The sequence below is a fragment of the Nelumbo lutea genome, chromosome 1 (assembly GCF_056320005.1).
Source record: "Nelumbo lutea isolate HS-2025 chromosome 1, American lotus-T2T, whole genome shotgun sequence".
Lineage (NCBI taxonomy): Eukaryota > Viridiplantae > Streptophyta > Magnoliopsida > Proteales > Nelumbonaceae > Nelumbo > Nelumbo lutea.
Genome location: NC_142684.1, coordinates 80,453,720 through 80,474,564, shown reverse-complemented (window position 1 = coordinate 80,474,564; position 20,845 = coordinate 80,453,720). Strand labels below are relative to the sequence as shown.

General features: G+C 41.8%; 1 protein-coding gene and 1 pseudogene across 2 annotated transcripts; both read left to right on the top strand.

The window, feature by feature from the left end:
* LOC148875650 (universal stress protein PHOS34-like) lies at nucleotides 1-19,045 on the top strand. 2 transcript variants are annotated; one of them, XM_088964976.1, is made up of 3 exons: nucleotides 1-1,007; nucleotides 18,085-18,130; nucleotides 18,680-19,045. In XM_088964976.1, exons 1-2 carry the CDS (start codon nucleotides 290-292, stop codon nucleotides 18,090-18,092), a joined length of 726 nt encoding a protein of 241 aa, XP_088821102.1. In that variant the 5' UTR covers nucleotides 1-289; the 3' UTR covers nucleotides 18,093-18,130; nucleotides 18,680-19,045. The 2 variants fall into 2 exon arrangements, with proteins under 2 accessions (XP_088821102.1, XP_088821101.1); XM_088964975.1 differs by having other exon boundaries at nucleotides 18,661-19,045.
* LOC148875651 (ubiquitin-ribosomal protein eS31 fusion protein-like) lies at nucleotides 14,503-15,135 on the top strand (annotated as a pseudogene).
* Nucleotides 19,046-20,845: the final 1,800 nt, after the last annotated feature.

The window sequence follows — 20,845 nt, the reverse complement described above, 5'->3', positions numbered from 1 at the left end:
GGCCAGGGCGGCATTTAATTATTTCTCGTCGAAAAGGAAAGTAGGAAACCCGTCAAGTTCGTCAGTTTCCCAAATAATCCTCCCCGCCGCTTTCTCTTTCCTCCGCTCTCTGTTCTATATCATCATCATTCCCTCCCCCCCTGTTATACCTACACACAGGGAAAATCAGCAGCAGGAGACACAAGAAACACACTAGAAAAAGAAGAAGAAAGAGAAAAGAAAGCAGTAAGAAAATCCCAGTACGGTGATTCTCTCTATCTCTCTCTCTCCCTCTCTTATACTTATCAGCATGCTTCCACAACAAACCAAGCCGGAATCCGACCGTCCGGCACTTATTATCCAGCCTTCTTCCCCACGCTTTCCACTCCCCTCGGTTGGAACACCCACCTCCGGGGCCCACCGTAAGATCGCGATCGCAGTTGATCTCAGCGACGAGAGTGCCTTTGCTGTGAAATGGGCCGTCCAGAACTACCTCCGCCCAGGTGATGCCGTGATCCTACTGCACGTTCGGACCACCGGCGTTCTTTATGGTGCTGACTGGGGCTCTATTGACCTGTCCGTCGACACCAACGATGAGTCCCAACAGAAGCTCGAAGATGACTTCGACGCCTTCACCACCACCAAGGTCACCAATCTGGCTCAGCCCCTGGTAGAAGCACGGATTCCTTTTAAGCTTCATATCGTCAAGGACCATGATATGAAGGAGCGGCTTTGCTTGGAGGTCGAGAGGTTAGGGTTGAGTGCCGTGATTATGGGCAGCCGAGGGTTCGGTGCCTCGAAGCGCACCAGCAAGGGACGCCTTGGCAGCGTCAGTGATTATTGCGTGCATCACTGTATCTGTCCCGTGGTCGTCGTTCGGTATCCTGATGAGAAGGATGGAGCTTCTGCTGTAGCCGTCGCAGCTGACCCTGAGGCCGCAGCCAAGGCCGTGGCCGATACGGAGGTAGAGCTTCACTTGGTGCCGGAGGAGGAGCAGGAATATCACGATGCCTCCGACAAACATAAAGGTTAGTCCTTTTCTTCTATTTGTTCATTCATATATCCTATTTACGTTATTTTGACGATCGCATCGCTGATATCTATTCGCTTAGGGATTTGGAGCTTCTATTCCGTGGTTCATTCATTTATTCAACCCAATTAAAATAAAGAGCAAGAATACCTCTCTCATAATGGATTGTAATTGGTGCTTGGTGCTTCTATTCGATGGCTTACAAGCTTGTATCTGGTAGACGATAGTTCGTAGTAGGTTTGTCTAGGGGAAATATTTTTACTTGTCCATTATAGGGTATTTTACGTTGGGTTTCTTTGTTTGTTTCCTGATTCAAATAGGGTGTAACGTAATTCTGGGAACACGATTGACTAATTTCCTGTGGCCAGTCTGGTGCCACGCACACGTTACACATGAATCTGCTATAGATTTTGTCTTACTTTTATGGTTATTGTGATAGTAAGTTTCTGTGCAAACATGTTTCCTCTGATATGACCTGATTTTCTGTTCAGTATTACCTTCCTGGGTGTACTACTCACATGGGAATGCCTGCTCATTATTTTTTATTTCCCGTGTTAACCTCATTAGTCCTGTGGGTTTTGTTATTCATTTCTATTGTGCTGCATTCTTGTCTAGTTGAGCCTAGATGGATGGATTCTGAGATCCAAGTTTTCATCTTGGTACGATTTTGTTTATTATCATTTCTGTTGGTCTTGAATGGTAGGAGCTGTTTAATATTTTTGTATCTATTTGGTCTAGTTAACTAAGGATTTTCCTGATACCTATTAACTTGTTCAATAATGTAAAATAGCATCTATTATTGTTTCAATGCCCAAACCATTTAAATGTTTATATTTAAATTTTTACCATAATGTTGTGAAGTAAATATCCATATACTAATTGTAAAAGAACTTCTAGTTCTTGCTGATCTTTTGTTCCTGTTACCTTGTGACTGGTAGTTAAATAAAATGTTGCCAAATTCATTTAGAATGGCATTTTAGGTATCTGAATTATTTGGACCCCCCAAAGTAACCAAAAGTATATGGTGATGACAGAAAAACTCTAAGATGTCACTCCTCGCTCAGCTAAAGAGTGAAAAAAAATTATAGTTCTTGCTGATCTTTTGTTCCTGTTACTTTGTGACTGGTAGTTAAATAAAATGTTTTCAAATTCATTTAGAATGGCATTTTAGGTATCTGGATTATTTGGACGCCCCAAAGTGACCAAAAGTATATGATGATGACAGAAAACTCTAAGATGTCACATGGGATGTATAGGGTTAATGAACCCAAAGCTGTGCTATTTCACTAGTTTTTATCTCTGTCAACATATACATCCAATGCTATAGTATCCATGGAATATCTACTTTATCAGAAAAAGCAAACTAGGGTGAGAGAATCACATTCAAGTCTAGCTCTATTGAAACCAAGGAGTTTTTTCTTCATTGCAATGGACCTTTTGATGAAGAAAGTTCACGAGGATTTGATAATGTTTTCTTTGGAAACATACACATGCATATATCATTTTTGCTTTGATTGTCCTGCGTGGTGGACATTTTGATCTGATGATTATTGTTTTTAGTGCTAGTGGTAATTTTCCACTCAAAACCATTCCTTAATGTCTTATCTATGCTTGTTCTTTTGAGTTTAATCATCTTGTGATAGAGTTTGTAGTAGTTAGCATGATTTATTTTTTTTACCAATAGCCAACATTCTATTAAGGCAAAGGCCATTACCAATGCTGGTAATGGCTAAAGATTTCCTCTTTGTGGGTATGATGACTAGAGAGGAGGGAGGTTTCGTGGAGAAAGCGGAGGGAGATTTCATGGAGAAAGTAAAATGGAGGTCAGCTCTAAGGATAGAGGCCAAAGATTTCCTCTTCGAAGAGCTACGGATCAAAGGAAGACTGGGTTTGAAAGTAAGAGAACAGAAGAGAGCCACGATCCTTGTGGAAGGCTCAGAAATGATTGAGTGGGTGAAAGAGTTCATCTCTGATGCAGCTTCTAAAGGGAAGCAGAAATATTGGAAAGAAAATTTCTCAGGATCGGGTAGTAGGAGGGACCCTTCATTGGTAGTAGATGGGACAAAAGGAAAATGGGAAAGAATGCTAGTGGTTAAAGCTGAAGGGGTGGTGACAAACTGGTGGAAAGTTGCAGAAATGTTGAAGAGCAAGATGGAGCTAAGAAGCACCTTTATTGTGGCCTCATTCGATCCTGCTAAGGCAATGTTGGACCCTCTTGAAAACTAGGTAAATGTTAGTGCACCAAGTATCCGAGATGATCTGGGAACCTTCTCAGTCTTTAAATGGTCGGTTTCATCAAATTCAAAAGTGTTCCAAATGGAAGATAATGTAACTGTTTGAGTGATTGGGTTGCCATTCCATCTCTGGAATCAAGAAACAACAAACTCAATTGCGTTGTGTGGAGCTCGCCTTGATGGTCTTTTTTGGGGAGACCTGCAGTGCGAACTGCAACTATTCTACTAGGTGGTGTAAAACCAGAAGATATACCGAGGAAGGTGAATGTAGCTGTGGAGGGTTTGTTCTTCCTAGTGTGGTTACTATCCTTCATTGAAGCTACCCTTTGGAGAGAAGCAAGGCAGGAAGAAGACGAAGAGGTGGAGGAGTTGTAGCTACGTTGTCACGGGGGTAGTTTTGCAGCGGAAGAAACCCATGCGGTGTCCAGGCCAAGGTAGGCCAGGACAAGCTTTTGTGTGATGCGAGGCTAGGAGTTGCCCGATGAGATGGCTCCACCAAGGTCAGTAGCATTGGATCATGACCTCAGGTCGCATGGCCGGGGCACTCGGTTGGCTCTGGCCGGTCCATGGGAGGTGCCTCTTACGTGCTAAAGGGGGGACGACCATGATGAGAGGCGACTGGGCGTCGATGAGAAGGGACTCCTGTATGCCGATGATGTAGGCACATGAGTGCCGATGATGATAGGCAACCGCTTGGGCCGGAACACACCTGTGCGCTATGGGCAACGGGATAGCTCATTCAGCTTGGGCAAGGGGCTGATGGGGTGAAGGTCATGCTTGAGCCAGGCCCCAATGCCAAACCTCCCTTGAGTGTCGGTGGCACACTGCCGATCCATGCACTGCCCCCATGCATTTTTGCGCCCATGAGGAACCCTGGTAGCCATGCTAGCCATTAACCAGGGCCACTCCGCACGGGATGTTGGTCTAGGAGTGCCAAGGTTAGGCACCCAAGGAGGTCGACCACCCCTCCTCAGAGTACATTAAGCTTTTGGTGGTCCGCTTGGAGATAACATCACTTTTCTTAAAAATCTTACAGGCGAAAATGATGATGGTGTCCCTTAACGTAACCCCACCAAGCGTAGGCAAGGCTAAGCCTGTGTCAGACCGTGACAGGCTTCCCCACTCAATCCATTGTCGCCCTCGACAATAGCTCTTCTTGTGAATGGGCGTCTGTGTCCCGCGCCATCCACTTCTGTGCCATTTCCTGGGCTCGCCTGGCCAACTCGGGTCTCGCCTATATTGTTGTCCATTTATGGGGACGGAACCATTTCACCATGCCAGCTTGCCTGGACTTCACCCCCTATGTTGAAGTTACTCAAACCGCTTAATGGCTATGCCGTTGAAAGTGTGAAAGAAGGGCCCTCGAAGTAATTGGATGTGTGTGCTTCGCGGAGGTCCGCCCCATGTATCATCTTTACCCCAAGGCTCGACCGTCTTCTTGGTAGCTTTTTGGTGGTGTTATCGAAGTCTACTCCTGTTGTTGGCGTGTGTCCTGGGTGTACCCTTTCACCATGCTGGCCTGCAGACTTCACCTCGCTGTGTTCGGGTTACTCAAACCTAGCCATGGCTTATGCTCTTTTGGCCCTCGAAACTACACTTAACCTCGCCAGTTCGGGCTACATCTTCGCTCCGAGGGGGCCCCAATCTGTTGCTCCCTCAAGGAGATCTGACCGAGTTGTGCGCAAGTGTGGCAACTTTTTCCCATGATGTTGCCAAACATACACTCGCCTTATGTGATGTGTGTTGTCTGTTGCGAATCTTCTGCCTTGTGATGAGCTGAGCATGTCCTCCGATGCATTGCCGGTGTAGGGCCGCCATGCTCCAACGGCCAGTGTACCCACATTCCTATCATTCCAATATTGATGCTTCAACCAAGGACCAATCTGATGCAAAACTGTCACTTCAGTGGTATTCCTTGACTAACTGTCGACACCAACCAATTTCGGACTGTTGTCCCCACCTTAGTAGTGCCTCAGACAAAGCTACGGAACAATGGCTCATCCGTCATGAAACCAAGATGTAGGCGCACCGCCCACAACTCACCGAAATGAACAACAACTGATGTCCATGAGGAAGCATGGCACTCCTCCACTCAAACCACCACAATATGCCTTTCATGTAATGTCTCATGCGTCTGCCCCCGTATGAGCATAGCAACCAATGCATCTGCCCCCGCAAGGGCACTGTTTTGGGGTCATTGGAATGGGGACACGATGAATGGCCTCTTACTAGGCCTGATGTGTATGCTTGCTTGCTTATACCCGAGTGGAAGTGCCTAGGGACCGCACCCCACAATGTGCTGCCACAATTGGTATCAGAGCAGATCAACATAGAGCCAGTTGAAGCGGTCATGGGGGTAGTTCTGCAACGGAAGAGATGGCTCCACCAAGGTTAGGAGTTGCTTGATGAGATGGCTCCACCAAGGTTAGTAGCACTGGATCATGACCTCAAGTCGTATGGCTGGGGCACTCGGCTGGCTCTGGCCGGTCCATGGGAGGCGCCTCTTACGTGCTAAAAGGGGGACGACCATGATGAGAGGCAATTGGGCGCCGATGAGAAGGGACTCTTGTATGCCGATGATGTAGGCACATGAGTGCCGATGATGATAGGCAACTGCTTGGGCTGGAACACATCCGTGCGCTATGGGCAATGAGATAGCTCATTCAGCTTGGGCAAGGGGCTGGCGGGGTGAAGGATCATGCTTGAGCCATGCCCGCATGCCAATCCTCCCTTGAGAGTCGGTGGCGCAATGTTGGTCCATGCATTGCCCCCATGAGCATGTGTGCGCCCATGAGGAACTTGGTAGCCATGCTAGCCATCAACCAGGGCCACCCCACAAGGGATGTTGGTCTAGGAGTGCCAAGGTTAGGCACCCAAGGAGGTCAACTACCCCTCGTCAAAGAGTATGTTAAGCTTTTGGTGGTCTGCCTGAAGATAACATCACTTTTCCCAAAAATCTTATAGGCGAAAATTATGATGGTGTCCCTTAACGTAAGCCCGCCAAGCGTAGGCAAGGCTAAGCCTATGTCAAACCGTGACAACGTTGCAGTTTGAAGTTGGCTGGAAAAAAGAAATAAGGAGTTTTCACAAGAATGGAAGCATAGCCTTTAGGCAGCCCAAAAGACTTGGATCAGGAAACTAATAGAAGTATTAGACATGTTACACAAGGCAACGATGGGAAAACCAACGCTTCTTTTGCTCAGGCAGTTGCTTGTGGTGCTAAGCAATTTATTTCAAAGGAGAGGAATGGTCTAAGTGCAATATGGGAGAAGGGAGGTGATTCATCGGGTCGGGCAGAGGTATTGGTAGCTTTAGGAATTCGCACGGGGGTCCAACCAGTAGGCCCATTTCTAAATGGTAATTCTAGGCCTAGTAGGCTCGAAAAGTTAAGTGGGCTACTCTTAAAAGACCCAAGAGCTAGGGGGCGCGTGACAACTTAAAGGAGTACATGACTTGGCTTACTCCTTAGGTAGACAGTAAAAACTACATACCATCGGCTTCTTTGAGCCCTTTCTCTCGCTCGAACAACTCCACAAAGGTCTCCAACTCGTTACAATGGAGACCCTCGAAGAAGATGCCTCGCAAGGAACAGGAACGCAGAAACCCTTGGTGTGTGAAGAGCAGTGAGGTTTTTGACTCTGATTCGGAAAGATTGACAGGCGACGAAGAACCTTTTGATTTGGATTTAGATTCGGGAGAAACCATCAGCTTGGGAAGTATCGACCTCCAAAAACCAAAAGACATACTGGAAGAGGGTAGCCTAAACACTGAATTGTTATTCCTAGAGGAGGAGACGGACTCGCAAGACTCTGGTAATGTCAAAATGCAAAGAAGAGTGAGCCTTAGCAGCGGCGAACAGATTTTTCCCAAACTGGGTATGCCATACAAAAGACAAGTGGAGTTGGGAACACTTAAAGAGGTACGACAGATTGCATCCCTGCCAATAAACGAGTCTACTCCATATGTGCAGCCTAGTCAGGACATTAGGCCAGAGAGATAGGAATCGAACTTGGAACCTTACCTAAGGATTCACACAGAGGGAAAGAGAAGTGAAGCTTCTTTGATTGTAGAGGGTGAGAAAGTATTGGTTGTACCTAGTCCAATTCCACAATTGAGTCCGGAAAAGGGGAAGGGCCTAGTCCTGACTCCAAGAATTGATACCCAATAGCTGGTCCACATGCAACCAACTCTGCTAAATCCAGGTAAGCCTGTCCATTTGGTTTTAGATACTAATATGGGTTCTTTGCCTGTAATAGATGTCTTGGAATCTCAACTAGACCAACCAATTGGTAGCAGGGGAGTGGCGATTGATAATGACGGAGTCCGATCTGAGAAGGGAGTTCGGTTGTTAGAGAGGAAACAAGAGGAATTAGAATGGATTTGGGAGCAGATTTGTGCCCTGTTGGAGGAATATAAACAGGAGGAAATGACAGAGGTGGCTCCAGAAAACCCTGAATCAGAGGCAAAATTCAATAGATCGGGGCAGTAATTAGGAAATAAAGGACAGAATAGGAAGTCAGTGGGAAATAAGGGTAGGAAAAAGAAGAAAATTTCTGAAGTAGAGAAACTAATAATGGACATTGAAGGGGATATCGAGTTCAGTGGTAGAGGGGAAAGAAAGAAGGGTTCTAAATGAAGGAACACAATATTGGAGGGCTAAATTCTTGAAAGGTAATGAAGATAATCAGCTTGAATGTAAGGGCTTGGGTAGTGCCAGAAAAAGGAGATCGATTAAGGAGATACTTAGGAGAGAAAGACCTGATGTTGTGATGTTGCAGGAGACAAAATTAGCTGAATTGGATAGAAGATGGGTTAGAGAGGTTTGGAAAATAAGAGGGGTAAGATGGTGCTTAGCTTCGTTGTGGGGAGCCTCAGGGGGAATAGTAACTTTGTGGAGGGAGGACCTCATAGAACCAGTAGAGGAGCTAATAGGAAACTTCACTGTATCCCTAAAATTCAGAATGGTGGAAGATGGATTCATTTGGGTGCTAACAAATGTGTATGATCCAAATAATCACAGAGAGAGGAATGAGTCATGGGAGGAGCTTCATGGAATTCAATGTTTATGGGAAGGCCTTTGGTGTTTGGGGGGGAGGAGATTTTAATGCGATAAGATTCACAACTGAGTCAAGTAATCCCAGGTAGGCCATTACAACTAGTATGAAGAAGTTCAATGACTTCATTAATTTCTGTGAGCTACGAGAGCTTCCTTTACTACAGGCTACCTACACTTGGTCCAACTTCCAAGAAAACCCAACTTGCTCGAAGCTTGATAGATTCCTATTTAATGAGGGTTGGGAGATCCATTGGAGAGGTTTGGTGGTTAAGGCCCTACCTTGGATAACCTTTAATCATTGCCCTATAGAAGTAGGACAAGAACCTCTTGGTAATGGACCTAGACCATTCAGGTTTAAGAAAATGTGGTTGACACATCCAGACTTCTTGCCTAAGGTTAAGGAATGGTGGAGTGAAGAGATGAGAGAAGTGAAATGGAATGGGGTTAGATTCCATAAAAAATTAAAAAGGTTGAGAGACAAAATAAAAGAATGGAATAGAGTGGAGGAGGTAAAAGCTAGATTATTGGTTCAAATTGAGGATTTAGATGCAAAAGAATCCCAAGGGATGATGGATGAGCAAGCCGGAGAAATGAGGTGGAAACTGAAAAAGGAGTTAGAGGAGACTTTGTTGAGTGGAAATCTCTTGGAGACAAAAGTCTAGACATAGGTGGATCAAGGAAGGGGATGGGAGTACCAAATTCTTTCATGCTTTGGCTAATGGGAGAAGAAGGAAAAATTTGATACTAAGGTTTGAGGTTGATGCCACAATAGGATTGTGGATCATTTCAAATCAATCTTTCAAAGACCCTTAGAGAATCGGTTGATAGTGGGGGAGGAGAATTGGCCAACTTTGAACCAAATAGATAGGGGATGGCTAGAAAGAATGATTGAGGAAGAGGAAATTAAACAAGATGTTTTTTCTTTGGATAGGGCTAAGGCACCGGATCCAGATAGAATGCTTAGGTTGCAATACTTCTTCTTGTCCTTTGACATACTTAGGGCTATCTTTAGGAGCCAACCCTAAAGAAAGTAGTTTCTGGGCCCCTATTGTGGAGAAATTTGATAAGTGCTTGGCGGCTTGGAAAAAGAATTACATCTCAATAGGGGGTTAGGCTGACTTTGATTGAGGCTACACTTGCCAACCTTCCAACCTACTTCCTTTCAGTGTTTAGGATTCCTCCAAGGGAGACTAAGAAAATGGAGAAGAGAATGAGGGACTTTCCATGGGAACCAAGAGAGGTGAAAAATGATCACTTGGTCAGATGGGAGATAGTTAACAAACCAAAGGAAGAAGGGGGTTTAGGGATAGGGAACATAGTGCTGAAGAATGTAGCCCTTTTAGGGAAGTGGCTATGGAGATGGCCCCGAGAGAGAGAGAGATTATGGCATGAGGTGGTGGCAAGCATTCATGGTTGATCAGGAAATGGTTGGGATTCTGGGATATCTTGCCGAGCTACCCTTACTACACCTTGGAAGGCTATACATGGTATTCTCCCTCGCTTCCTCAGATTTATTAGGTATGATGCTTGTTTTGGTAATGCTATTATGTTCTGGGAGGATATTTGGGTGGGTAGTCAACCCCTCAAAGATCGTTTTCCCTCTCTCTATTCCCTTTCCCTTCACAAAAATGAGCCAATTGCAACTTTTCTCCCGAGCCCGTTAAATCCCTTATCTTTAAATTGGGACTTTGGTTTTCGTAGAGGGTTACTTCTTCTGATCAAAGGTTTGGACTCCTTTTCCAAAAGGTACATTTACTTGCTCTTCCTTTCTAAAATCCCTCAGTTCTAACCCCATTTCCCAAGGATACCCTTTCAAAGAAGTCTGGGCGCAACAATTCCCCCAAAAATTGTTGTATTCTGTTGGGAAGTCTTCTATGGTAAAATGAATACTTTGGAAAACTTAAAAAAAGAGACCCTCTCTTTTGTCCTTCCCCAAATTGGTGTTCCTTGTGTAAGGCTGAGAATGAGGACTGTTTCCATTTGTTGATCTCTTGTTCCTTTGCTACAACTATATGGAGTTGGAGCCTTTGTTTATTTGGAGGTAGGTGGTCTATGCCTTCTGATTTAAGCTTGTTATTCAACCCATATATTTTTGTTTGGCACACTAGAAGAGGTAAGGTCATGTGGAAATGTGTCAGGGCAGCCACTTTGTGGACTCTTTGGGAGGAAAGGAATGCAAGAATTTTCTTAGAGAAGGAAAGAGGATTAGATGAAATGAAGGACTGCATCCTAACAAGAGCAATCCGTTGGTTGAAAACCATGGATATTTTTTATGACTTCTCCTTTGATGAGTTGTGTAGGAAATGGCTAGTAATAGCTAACACTTCAACAAAGAAGAATAGAATTCTGTCAGAATGGGTTCCGCCTTTGGAAGGTGTCATCAAGCTGAACTTTGATGGAAGCAGCCAAAGCACCCCGGGCCTTCAGGTATAGGGGTATCCTGAGAAATAAGGACAGCAACATAATTTCCTTATTCTCAGGACTAGTGGGAGTGGGGGACTCGACAAGGGCAGAAATCCTTGCTGCAGTACAAGGAATTCAGATCGCTAACCAGCTTGGGGTGGAGCATCTCCTAGGTGAGAGTCCCCTTCAACTAGGAGATGCTTCACCCTAAGCTGGTTAGCGATCTGAATTCCTTGTACTGCAGCAAGGATTTCTGCCCTTGTCGAGTCCCCCACTTCCACTAGAAGGTGGCTTCTAAACCTGGATACCACCATTTGGGGCTACAAAGATCTCATAAAAAAAGTAAAGTGGTTAACCAACAATATGAGAGTTGAGGTAAAATGGGTTAGTAGGTCTGCTAATTCTATGGTTGGTGCTTTAGCCAAACAGGGGGTCTATAGGAAAGATCTTTTTTGTGCTTCTTTGTAAGTGGTTATTAATCTGGAAATCTGTACTTAACTAGCCTGGAGAGGTTGCAACTCGTGCCTCTCCTTGGGGACTTTGTACTATTGTCTATTGCTGATTAATAAAATTATTTAATTATCAAAAAAAATTCTAGTAAAGAAACTAAAAAAGTACAAATTTCATACATTCATAGAAGTGAGAAAAAGTTTTTCTCTCTCCAATCAAACTTCCCTTTCAATTGTGCCTAGAAAATATGCTACCTCCCCACCCCTTAGCTAATACATCAGCCATACTGTTTTCTATCCTCTGAATCCATTGGAATTTCACTTCCATTTCCCTAGCCAGTCATAACAACTTTACTGTTTTTTTTAATCTCATTCCTATATTGCCAAAGAGGCGCTTACCTTGGAATTTATTTTATTTTTTGTTTTGGCTTGTCCATCTAACTTGGAACCTTGTAATGACTTACTAGGATTATTGCTTCTATTCTTGCTTTTTTGTGTTAATGATTAGAGGAAGAAATTAATTGTTATGCTTTGATCTGAATTCCACTCTTTAATTTAAAAATTTGAAACCAATGGTGATGTTGCGTGATCTGGTTTATCCCTGCTGGATGACAGCTTGGACGTCGGTGTGTGAGGTCGGCTGGCCAAACTACAAGAGAACAGTCAGAGTGTTCGGGTTGCTTTATCGAGGTGGGCGATGCTTAAGTTAGCAAGGTATATTTAGAGAGCTAGAAAGAAAGATAGCTGGTATGCTTTGAGAGCTAAATCCCACGTACCTTATTGAAGAATGGGACGCCTTCATATAGGTGCAACTTGTCGTGGGCTTCATGTAACACGTCTGAGATCACCGACCCATCTGGTTTGGAGGTGGTTTTACACCTAGAAGTGGACTTCACATGAAGCGATATGCTTATCTAGTTGCCTCCGAATTGGGCGGGACGGGAGTCAGTTCCATTGACGTGGCGATGTGAACCCAAAGGAGTCAAAGACAATAGCCCGCTCATGAAGTAGGTTTTCCGTCACGTCGTACAAGTCGCCAATTGGATATCGTCCAGGTCGGCGGAGGCAGGTGGCCTCTTATGCTGACCTGACACCTTCCGAGGCATCCATAGGTCATCTTGCCAAGGTGGGGTCAAGAGGCCGAGATAGATGCAATGTGTCTGAGGTACTTCTGAGGTTGATGCTTACATGGTGCTGAGGTGTCATTTGATGGTTCTGTGGTGCCATGTGTCGCGATGTCGTTGGAGGGCCAAATCACCCCTCATCAAATGTCATTTGGAATAAAGTGGGGAGGACATTACCTCCTTTAGTGGGTAGATTTGAGATCTAGAATGAGATAGTGCCCACTTTATGGAATATTATTTCTTGCCAAGGGAACACTTCAGGGCATGCAAAGTTTATATTTACAAAGTACTCCTTTAAAATAGAATGCTTCGAAGAAATTCAAACATGAAGTCATGTCAACCATACTCTGAATTTCCACAAGAACTGCATGTTGGACACCATAAACACGTCTGTAGATTTTTCCCCCCCACAAGGGAAAGGAGAGTCTTTAGTTTAATAATTATTAAAAAGTTTTCTTATTGAGGTTTCTTTTGGGAGGATTTTAAGGAGTGTGCGTCATGACCTATTCTAACAAAGAATCTGACTGAAGGTCCCTAACATCCATGCAGGTAACTTGCTTATTTGTTCATTATCTTGGGGACTTTGGACTTGAACAAGAAAGAAAGAAAAATCTGTCTTGAGTCTGTTGCCGTAGTTGTGGCGTAAGATTAATGTGTGAAAACATGCCTTGCATCATGCAATTCAGGTGAAGAATGAGCAAATTCTGGCCAAAATACAGATCATTCATGGTTTTTTTGAAGAGGATCCTCTAAATTCATGGTTATTTGATTTTTTTTCAACTTTTTAGTCGACTGACAAGACATGTTTTCTGTCACTGACGAAATGGTTGGAAGCTTAAGATAAGGCTCAGTTTAGTATGCTTTTTGGGTTGGAAATTGTAGGTATGATGTTCAGTGCTAATTTTCCACAGAGTAGAGCAAACACTAGAGCATGAGTGCCTAAATTAAACTCTCCAGAAGTTAGCATTAATGAGATCGACTATATTTGTATTTTTTTATTGGCAACACAGAAAAAAAGGTTTCATTAATTAGAAAAAATCAGGTTACAACAAGAAGTCGTGAAAAGAAAACCAGCTTTAGAAGCTGACCCAATCCAAGATTACATTTGAGCCCAAAACATGTGTTCTATGCACCCCTTGCTTGGCTAAGCTATCTGCCAAACTGTTGGCAGTTCTCCTCACCTATCTCACTCGGATTGACATGTCCTTTGATAGCCATTTAAATCTCATGAATTCATTCCTCAAATGCCATTTCACCCCTTCCCCCTTAAGCAGCCACTTTACCACAGTTTTCGAGTATCCCTCAATAATCAACCTACTGATACTCAGTTCTTTTGCCTTCTCAACCCCATAAACTGCAGCCAAAAACTCTGACCTTGCCAAATCACCTTGCTCCACAGGACCGGAGTATAAAGCAGTTATTTTCCCCTCTTCATCCCTAATGGCCCCCCTATACCTGAAGGACCTGGATTACCCAAACAACTCCCATCAAAGTTCAGTTTCTTCCAGCCATTTATTGGGAGAGACCAAGTCTTAACAGATATTTGTCTTGTAGATGAGGATGCAGCAATAGCACCCCAAGCTCTGAAAAAATCTTCAACCTTGAAGTCTGAAAACAGCTTCATGCTCTTCGCCCAATGTGCCACTTCTTGCTTCTTTCCTTTTTTTCAAATATTTTTGCATTTCTTTGCTCTCGCACAGTCCAATACTATATTTGTATTATTCTGTGTATTAGCCTTTAGTAATCTTATCATTCATAAAAAAAAAAACTTATTAGTAATCTTATCAACAAGGGTAGGTTGCAAAGTGCAAACATAACGTGATTCAAAATGACTTTACCTTTTATAAAAAGGGTTAAATACTTAAACTACCTTTATGGTTTAGCAAATGGATGCAAACCTACCTACTGTTTAAGAAATTACTTAAAGTTCCCTGGACATTTCTGATAATGGCAACTGTTAGGAACCTGTAATGGAAAGATTGAAAAGACTACTTTACCCTTGATTTTTTCTTCAAATTTTCAAAATGTCTTCTCCGCCCAGATCTGCCCTAAGAACTGTAATTTGCTCCACACTCTCCCACCATCACCGTCATTGTAAGTTGCTCTTTACCGTTTAGTTCTGTTCTCTGCTGCTTGCTGCTTACTTGAAGCTGCTGGAACCTCTGTTTCAAAGAAGAGAAAATGATTGTTGGGGCTGACAGAGTAAAGGGTGTGTGTGGGGGGCAAGACTAACCTGCGCAACCTTCTATTATCTCAGACCTTTTGGGAATGCAGCCATCCCTTCTTTCAGATTGGGAATTGTTTCTCCTTTGGTCTCCACCGATCTGTAACCATGCAGATCTTCGTGAAAACCCTAACCGGGAAGACCATAACCCTAGAGGTTGAATCCTTAGACACCATTGACAATGTGAAGGTGAAGATCCAAGACAAAGAGGGTATTACCTCCTGATCATCAACGCCTTATCTTCGCAGGAAAGCAGCTTGAAGACAGCTGCACTTTGGCCGATTACAACATCCTGGAGGAACCTGCACTCCACATGGTTCTCCGACTCAGAGGAGGAGTGAATAAGCTCGCTGTGTTTCAGTTCTACAAGCTTGATGACTCGGGCAAAGTTCAAAAGCTGAGGAAGGAGTGCCCGAATCAGGATGTGAGGCTGGGATTTTTATGGCTAACCATTTGGATAGACACTACTGTGGAAAGTGTGGGTTGATTTACATTTATCAAAAGGCTGGAGGTGATTAAAGTTGTTTGCGGTAGGTTTATGCATCCATTAGTCTTTTAAGAACTCGTGGATCTTGTAATTGGAAATTTGGTTATTAGATAAGAGCGCATTCTGGAATTTGTTTAGAATTGCTGTTCTTATATACTTGATGCCAGATTTGATGGTTTAATTATGAGACCTTAGTCATTTATATGGACCAAAATAATGGGAATGCAGATGTTCAATGGCGGGTATGTAACTCATGGGTTATTGAAATTGGCGTTTTGGTTGTTGAATCAGGAATTTGAGGCATTAAAGAAGTTGTGGGTGGGTTGATATTGGGTCATCGTATAGGATGGTCTTCATTGGGCACTCGTTGGGTTCTAGCGTCACCATGTTATTGACGGTGGTGGTGGTCAACCACACACCTATCACTGTCATCTTTGTTGTTTGTTAAGAACATTATTATCACTCTTTAAAAGAAATAGGCACTGCCCAGCAGCAAAGTCACCAAGAAGTTGATGTGACTGCTCTGAGCCATCCATTGTGATGCAAAAATTGTCAGGACAGGCAAGCTAACTCTAACTGAGTCTGGTATATAAAATCCAACTGCAGAAATCTCCTGCTTGAACTGATGAAAAGGCCCACTTGTAAAGTTCATCTTCTGAAGCTTACACAAACCCTCTCCCAGTTCCATCATTGCTCCTATATGATTCTGGTTAAAGAGGTGATGGAACCCCACAACACATTGTAGAATCCCATGGATCATGATTCATTTCAGCTCCTCTGTCTTGTTCCATAGAGCTTTGAGAAAGTCGTGACACTTGTAGTAATCCCTGTTGTTGAAGAGTGAAACCGCTTCATCGAAATTACAATTTCATATCAATTTGATTCCTGGGTAGATGAAAATTTAAAGAATAATGAAGGGTAAAATCGATTGCAAAAGGGTGGTTTTCGAATTAAGAAAAATTATATATGTCACGTGACATCACATGCGAACAGATTGTAACGGCGCACCAACGATAGGGGAGGATTTTGTCCATTGTCAGAAATGTCTGGGGTACTTTAAGTAATTTTTTAAACAGTAGGGTTGGTTTGTGTCCATTTGCTAAACCATAAGGGTAGTTTAAGTGTTTAACCCTTATAAAAAATACAATTGGCATTGATCAATAGCATGTGTATGTTGCTCTAAGGTCATGAATCGTTGGTCTACATGGTTTAGGGCACTGAATGTTTTTTATTCTCCTACCCCTCCTTCCTAAGGGAAAGGTTAAGAGTGTTTGAGTTATTAGATTAGGGAAGTGAATCTATATTAGTTCCATTAATTTATTCATTTAAAGAAGATAATTTTTGAAATAATGCTTTGTTTTATTGATAGATAAATAAACTGATTGTATTACTTAAAGGGGAGAATCCCAGCCTTTTCAAGAATAATCCTCTTGATTTCTGTTGACCTTTTCTTTTTTTATGGTATTGTTTTTTGATCCTTTGGGGTTTCTTCTATGTGCAATTCCTAAAAGTAAAAGATCTTCTGGGTGCTGATGCATAGGACAACCTACTATGCTCATTCCAGTAAATTTTCCCCTGATCTCTCTTTTTCTACCCCTTTATCCCTATCTCCTCCTTAGTCTACTTCGTTCTTGGTGTTCTTGAGTTTCTGAATTACCTATTTCTCATTGTAAATGATTTTAAGGCTTATGCTGATAAAAAAGGATTTAAGGCTTAAAGCATAGTTTATAAAAACCTTGCAAGTCTCATCTTAGAAATGCATTAGTTCAACTGATGGGTGAGTCAATTTGCATGAGTATGAGCAGAGGTGATACAGATGGTTGATCTTAGGGTGCCCTGATGTCCCAGTGAGGCAGCACCATTGGGCCTTAACCACGTGCTTTTAAGTGCATATCCTCAAAACTCCCTTGCTAAAGTGCCCCAAGACTTCTAGTTAGTTCTCTGATTACAAGCCCAATAATCTTTCTCCATGTCCCACATCCTATTCGTTTTGCTCATAAGCCAGTTTGGTCACCCAGCCTGGCCTATGTCAACCCAATTCTTGCAGCCCCAAAGGCAGAAAATCTAGAAGAAGAAAATCCCAAGTAAAGAAAAACTCAAAGATTGGTAATATTTCTTAATTTTGGTTTCTTGTTGGGCATCTTTTTTTTTTTTTTGATAGATAAAATATCATATTTCCATTAACTCAAAGATTGGTTACATGACATCCCCTTAAAGAGGTGCGAGGTGCTGCCTCTCCAAACAGAAAACATATAAACTAAAGCAAAACTCATGCATGCCTATAATGCTCTCAAAATATACTGTTAAGTGAGTATCGACTCCTAAAGAATTTTATCGCTTGAAACCCTCCTGTGGTTTTTCAATATTCAAAATTACTAGTATTTCTTTAAGACTCGGCTTCATCCTTTCTTGTTACCATTATCCATTTACAACTAAAATTATCCACAAGCAGAAGCATTGCTTACTGACAATTTATAAGCAATAAATTTAATCCCTGTCGTATACTGCCTTGGTTAAATTGGAATTTGTTCATCTGGGATCCATTTGCCACTGAGGGCAGAAAAGTAAGCTTTATTTATTTATTTTTTATTGAGAGTAACTTGGCTAATGTTACTTTGTATTTTTGTTAGGTAAAGCACCTTCTGTAAATTTACTGATAAAACAACACCTTATATAAGTTGCCTTGTGGTTCTAACAACCAAAAAGTGCTTTTGGAAAACAAACCCAACTTCGCATAGCCTTTTCATTTCTTTCTTTTTTCCTTTTCCTTTTTCATCCTTCTAAATTGGTAATAAGATCAAAGAATAGCAAGGTCCCAAAATACAGCCACAGCTAGCCTAGAATAGCAACATTCAATAAATCCTTTCCTTCCATTTTCATAGTTTAATTCGTCAAACTAAAAGTGCATTGATCTCACTCTTGGTTCACTTTGTGTTTGAGGAAGTTCAAAGTATGATATCTAATATTACGTTGAAAGCCTAAAACTCTGTGTTCTTCCATTAAATTGTGAAATTCTTATTTAGATTTTTGAGCTGATAAAGTGATAATGTTATTCATGTTTTATTAACGTTTTTGTATTGCTTATTGATTTGTTTCAGATACTTAAGAAGGTGCATGGGTCATGGCGTGGTCCTCTTGAAACAGGTAATATGTGTGCACTTATTTGTTGGAAATCAAAAGCAGCATTTTTTCAATTCCTTTTGTTGTGTTTACCACTTTGACTTGAAGAACTTTTAAGAGGTTCTCATGTGTGTGGATAATAATCCAAATTGAAAATCTTCTGCCAATAAAGAAATGCACCAAATGTGTGTGTGGATAATAAACTGTATTTTGATAGATGTCTTGCATAAAGTCATCTAGCCTCCAACTCAGGTATGGTATTTCTAGTCCACAGTTTGAGGTGTTGTTTCTGCAGGATTGATGATACATCTTCATTCAGCTTTAGTCTATTCATGTGGCCACTTAAGAGTGTGTTCTTATTTTGCATATCTCATCATATTTCCAAATTGTCCATCTTAGCCTAGCTGCAGACTAGAATTAATGATATTATGTCATTCTTAATGTTGGAGTTTCAATATTTCATTTTAATTTCACATGCTTTGCCTGCAATTTATTTGTATATATATATTTGTGTAATGGTTGACTGATTTGTGCTAAATCTGATCTGCATGGAGGTTTCAACCTTTGTTGCAGACTTGCAGTAAGTGGAGGAGGGTTTGACTAAATGGGGGAGGGGGGGGGGTAGGGAAAGCCGAGGTATTTGAGAAATGAAATGATCTTGTTGCAGTGGATTCATGCCATGTAAATTGGACATTGATAGTGTTGCTGCCGTCTTTCTCCCTCTCTTCTATCTACATCCTTTGATCCTTGTCAACAGTGGGCAGTGGGATGATTGGTGATGGTATTTATATGGTTGAGGATTTTCTTTAGATTCTGTAGGTCTTCTCTTGAGAAAAAGGTTTTACTGCGTTCCTTTGTGAAATATGAGTTTCAGTGTTGTAAAACCATTTAAATTTCGTTGCATAATTCTTGCTTAATTACTACTTTGGTTGGTAAGCATGAGGTTTGGCAGACTACTGTTGCCTGAATTCCATTACAAACGAAACAGATTACTGACTTAATTTACAACCATTCACGTTAAAGCGCTAGGGGTTCTGTCCGGTTCGGGGGGTGGAGGAGCCTTAAACAGCCCCCGCCCCCCTGACCGGTTTTTGAAAAATAATAAAAAAAGTTGAAAAAGGACTGATACTCCCCGATACGGCAATACGCCCCTATTGGCGTATTGAGCATATTGATATTTAGAACCTTGGTTGCAACTAGATCCGTAGTTGCAAGTCCGCCTTTGACATGAATTTAGGCCCGTAGGCTTACCGGACCTGACTTTTTTCGGACTAGTTTTGGGCTTTTTCAAAAAAAAAGTCTGGCCCAAGCTTGATCCCAATTTGATTATATACTATATAACAAAAAATGTATTCTATATAATAAAAGTATACATATAATATGTTTTTTCTCTATTCATTTTTTTTTTCAAGTTCAAGATTTTTTATTATTTTTGGATTTTGAGTTATTTGAATATAAATAAATTAGTTTTTTATTGTCTAAAAAAGGAAACTTTTGTTTCAATTTTCTGACTAGGCTTCAGGCCAGGCCAGCGTTTTGGGCTTTATATGTGGGTTGAGATTGGGCTCAAGACCTAGGTGGCTAGGCTTGATGGTCGGGCCAAGCTTGAGCTTGACTGTATTCTGTTAATATAGAGACAAAGACTGGTCTGAACCCAGCTCGGCTTGGCCTATGAACAGGTCTAGTTGCACCTTGCAAGGATATGGAAATAAAAAGGTCTTAACAACTTAGTCTTTGTATTTAGGTGGGGAAAAATGGTTTTTTGATTTGTTATGAGGCCAGGAAGTTGGTCAATGCGATTGTGATTCCGATTGACTGACTACCCATGTTTTCTTTGAGGATTTAGGTGGAACTATGGGTGTCAATGGACTGGTTTTGATTTGGACTCCATCCAAATCGAAATCCATTTGGATGGATTGGATGGATCAATATGACATATTGGATTGGACTTGGTCCGTCTATAATGAATTTATATTGGATTGAGCCAATATCTGGTCCATTGATAGAAGATAAGAAGATCGGGTTTGAGTTGAAACCAATCTAAATTAACAGGAATTTGAACAGATTGAAGTCTCTGGACTGGTCCAAAATATCCAAAATATTCATTGAACTGGATTGGACCAGTTCCATTTGTAATGAACTCGCATTGGATTGGACCAAATGCAGTCCAATTGACACCCCTAGGTGAAACCCACAGTAATTATGTTTTCATTGGGTATCACAGTTTCACTTGCCCAGGGAAGTGTCAACCTTCTCCCACTTGGGAAAGTTAGTTTTTTCAAATGGAGAGTAAATGCTTAAAATATAATATGCTAAAAGGTAAAAATGACAAAAGATAGAAAAATTAAGTATTTACCTGAAAAAGTGGGTGAGGCAAATAAAAAAGTAAAAGTTGAGAGGCTTCATTTACCTGAATAAATTTAACAAATAAATAGCCTCTTAATAAACGAACAAGGCCTGAATGTCTATATTAGACATTTCCTTTTATTAAACTGGTATTATATTATATTAAATTGAGAAACCAAACTATAACATGGTTTTATACTTCTGTTACTAAACCTATCCTCCTATAACAATTGACACATATCCGCTGGAGGATTAACAAAACAAGTAAATCTCTCAGATTTATATATACCCTTGTTGGCTAAATAGTCAGCGCAGGCATTTGGTTCTCAATACTCGCCACACTCTGGAGAAGTTCCATGATTCTCTGAAAGATGTGTGTGGATCTCTAGTTTG

Coding starts and splice junctions, on each gene's coding strand:
- LOC148875650 (XM_088964976.1), top strand. CDS start 290: ATGCTTCCACAACAAACCAAGCCGGAATCCGACCGTCCGGCACTTATT.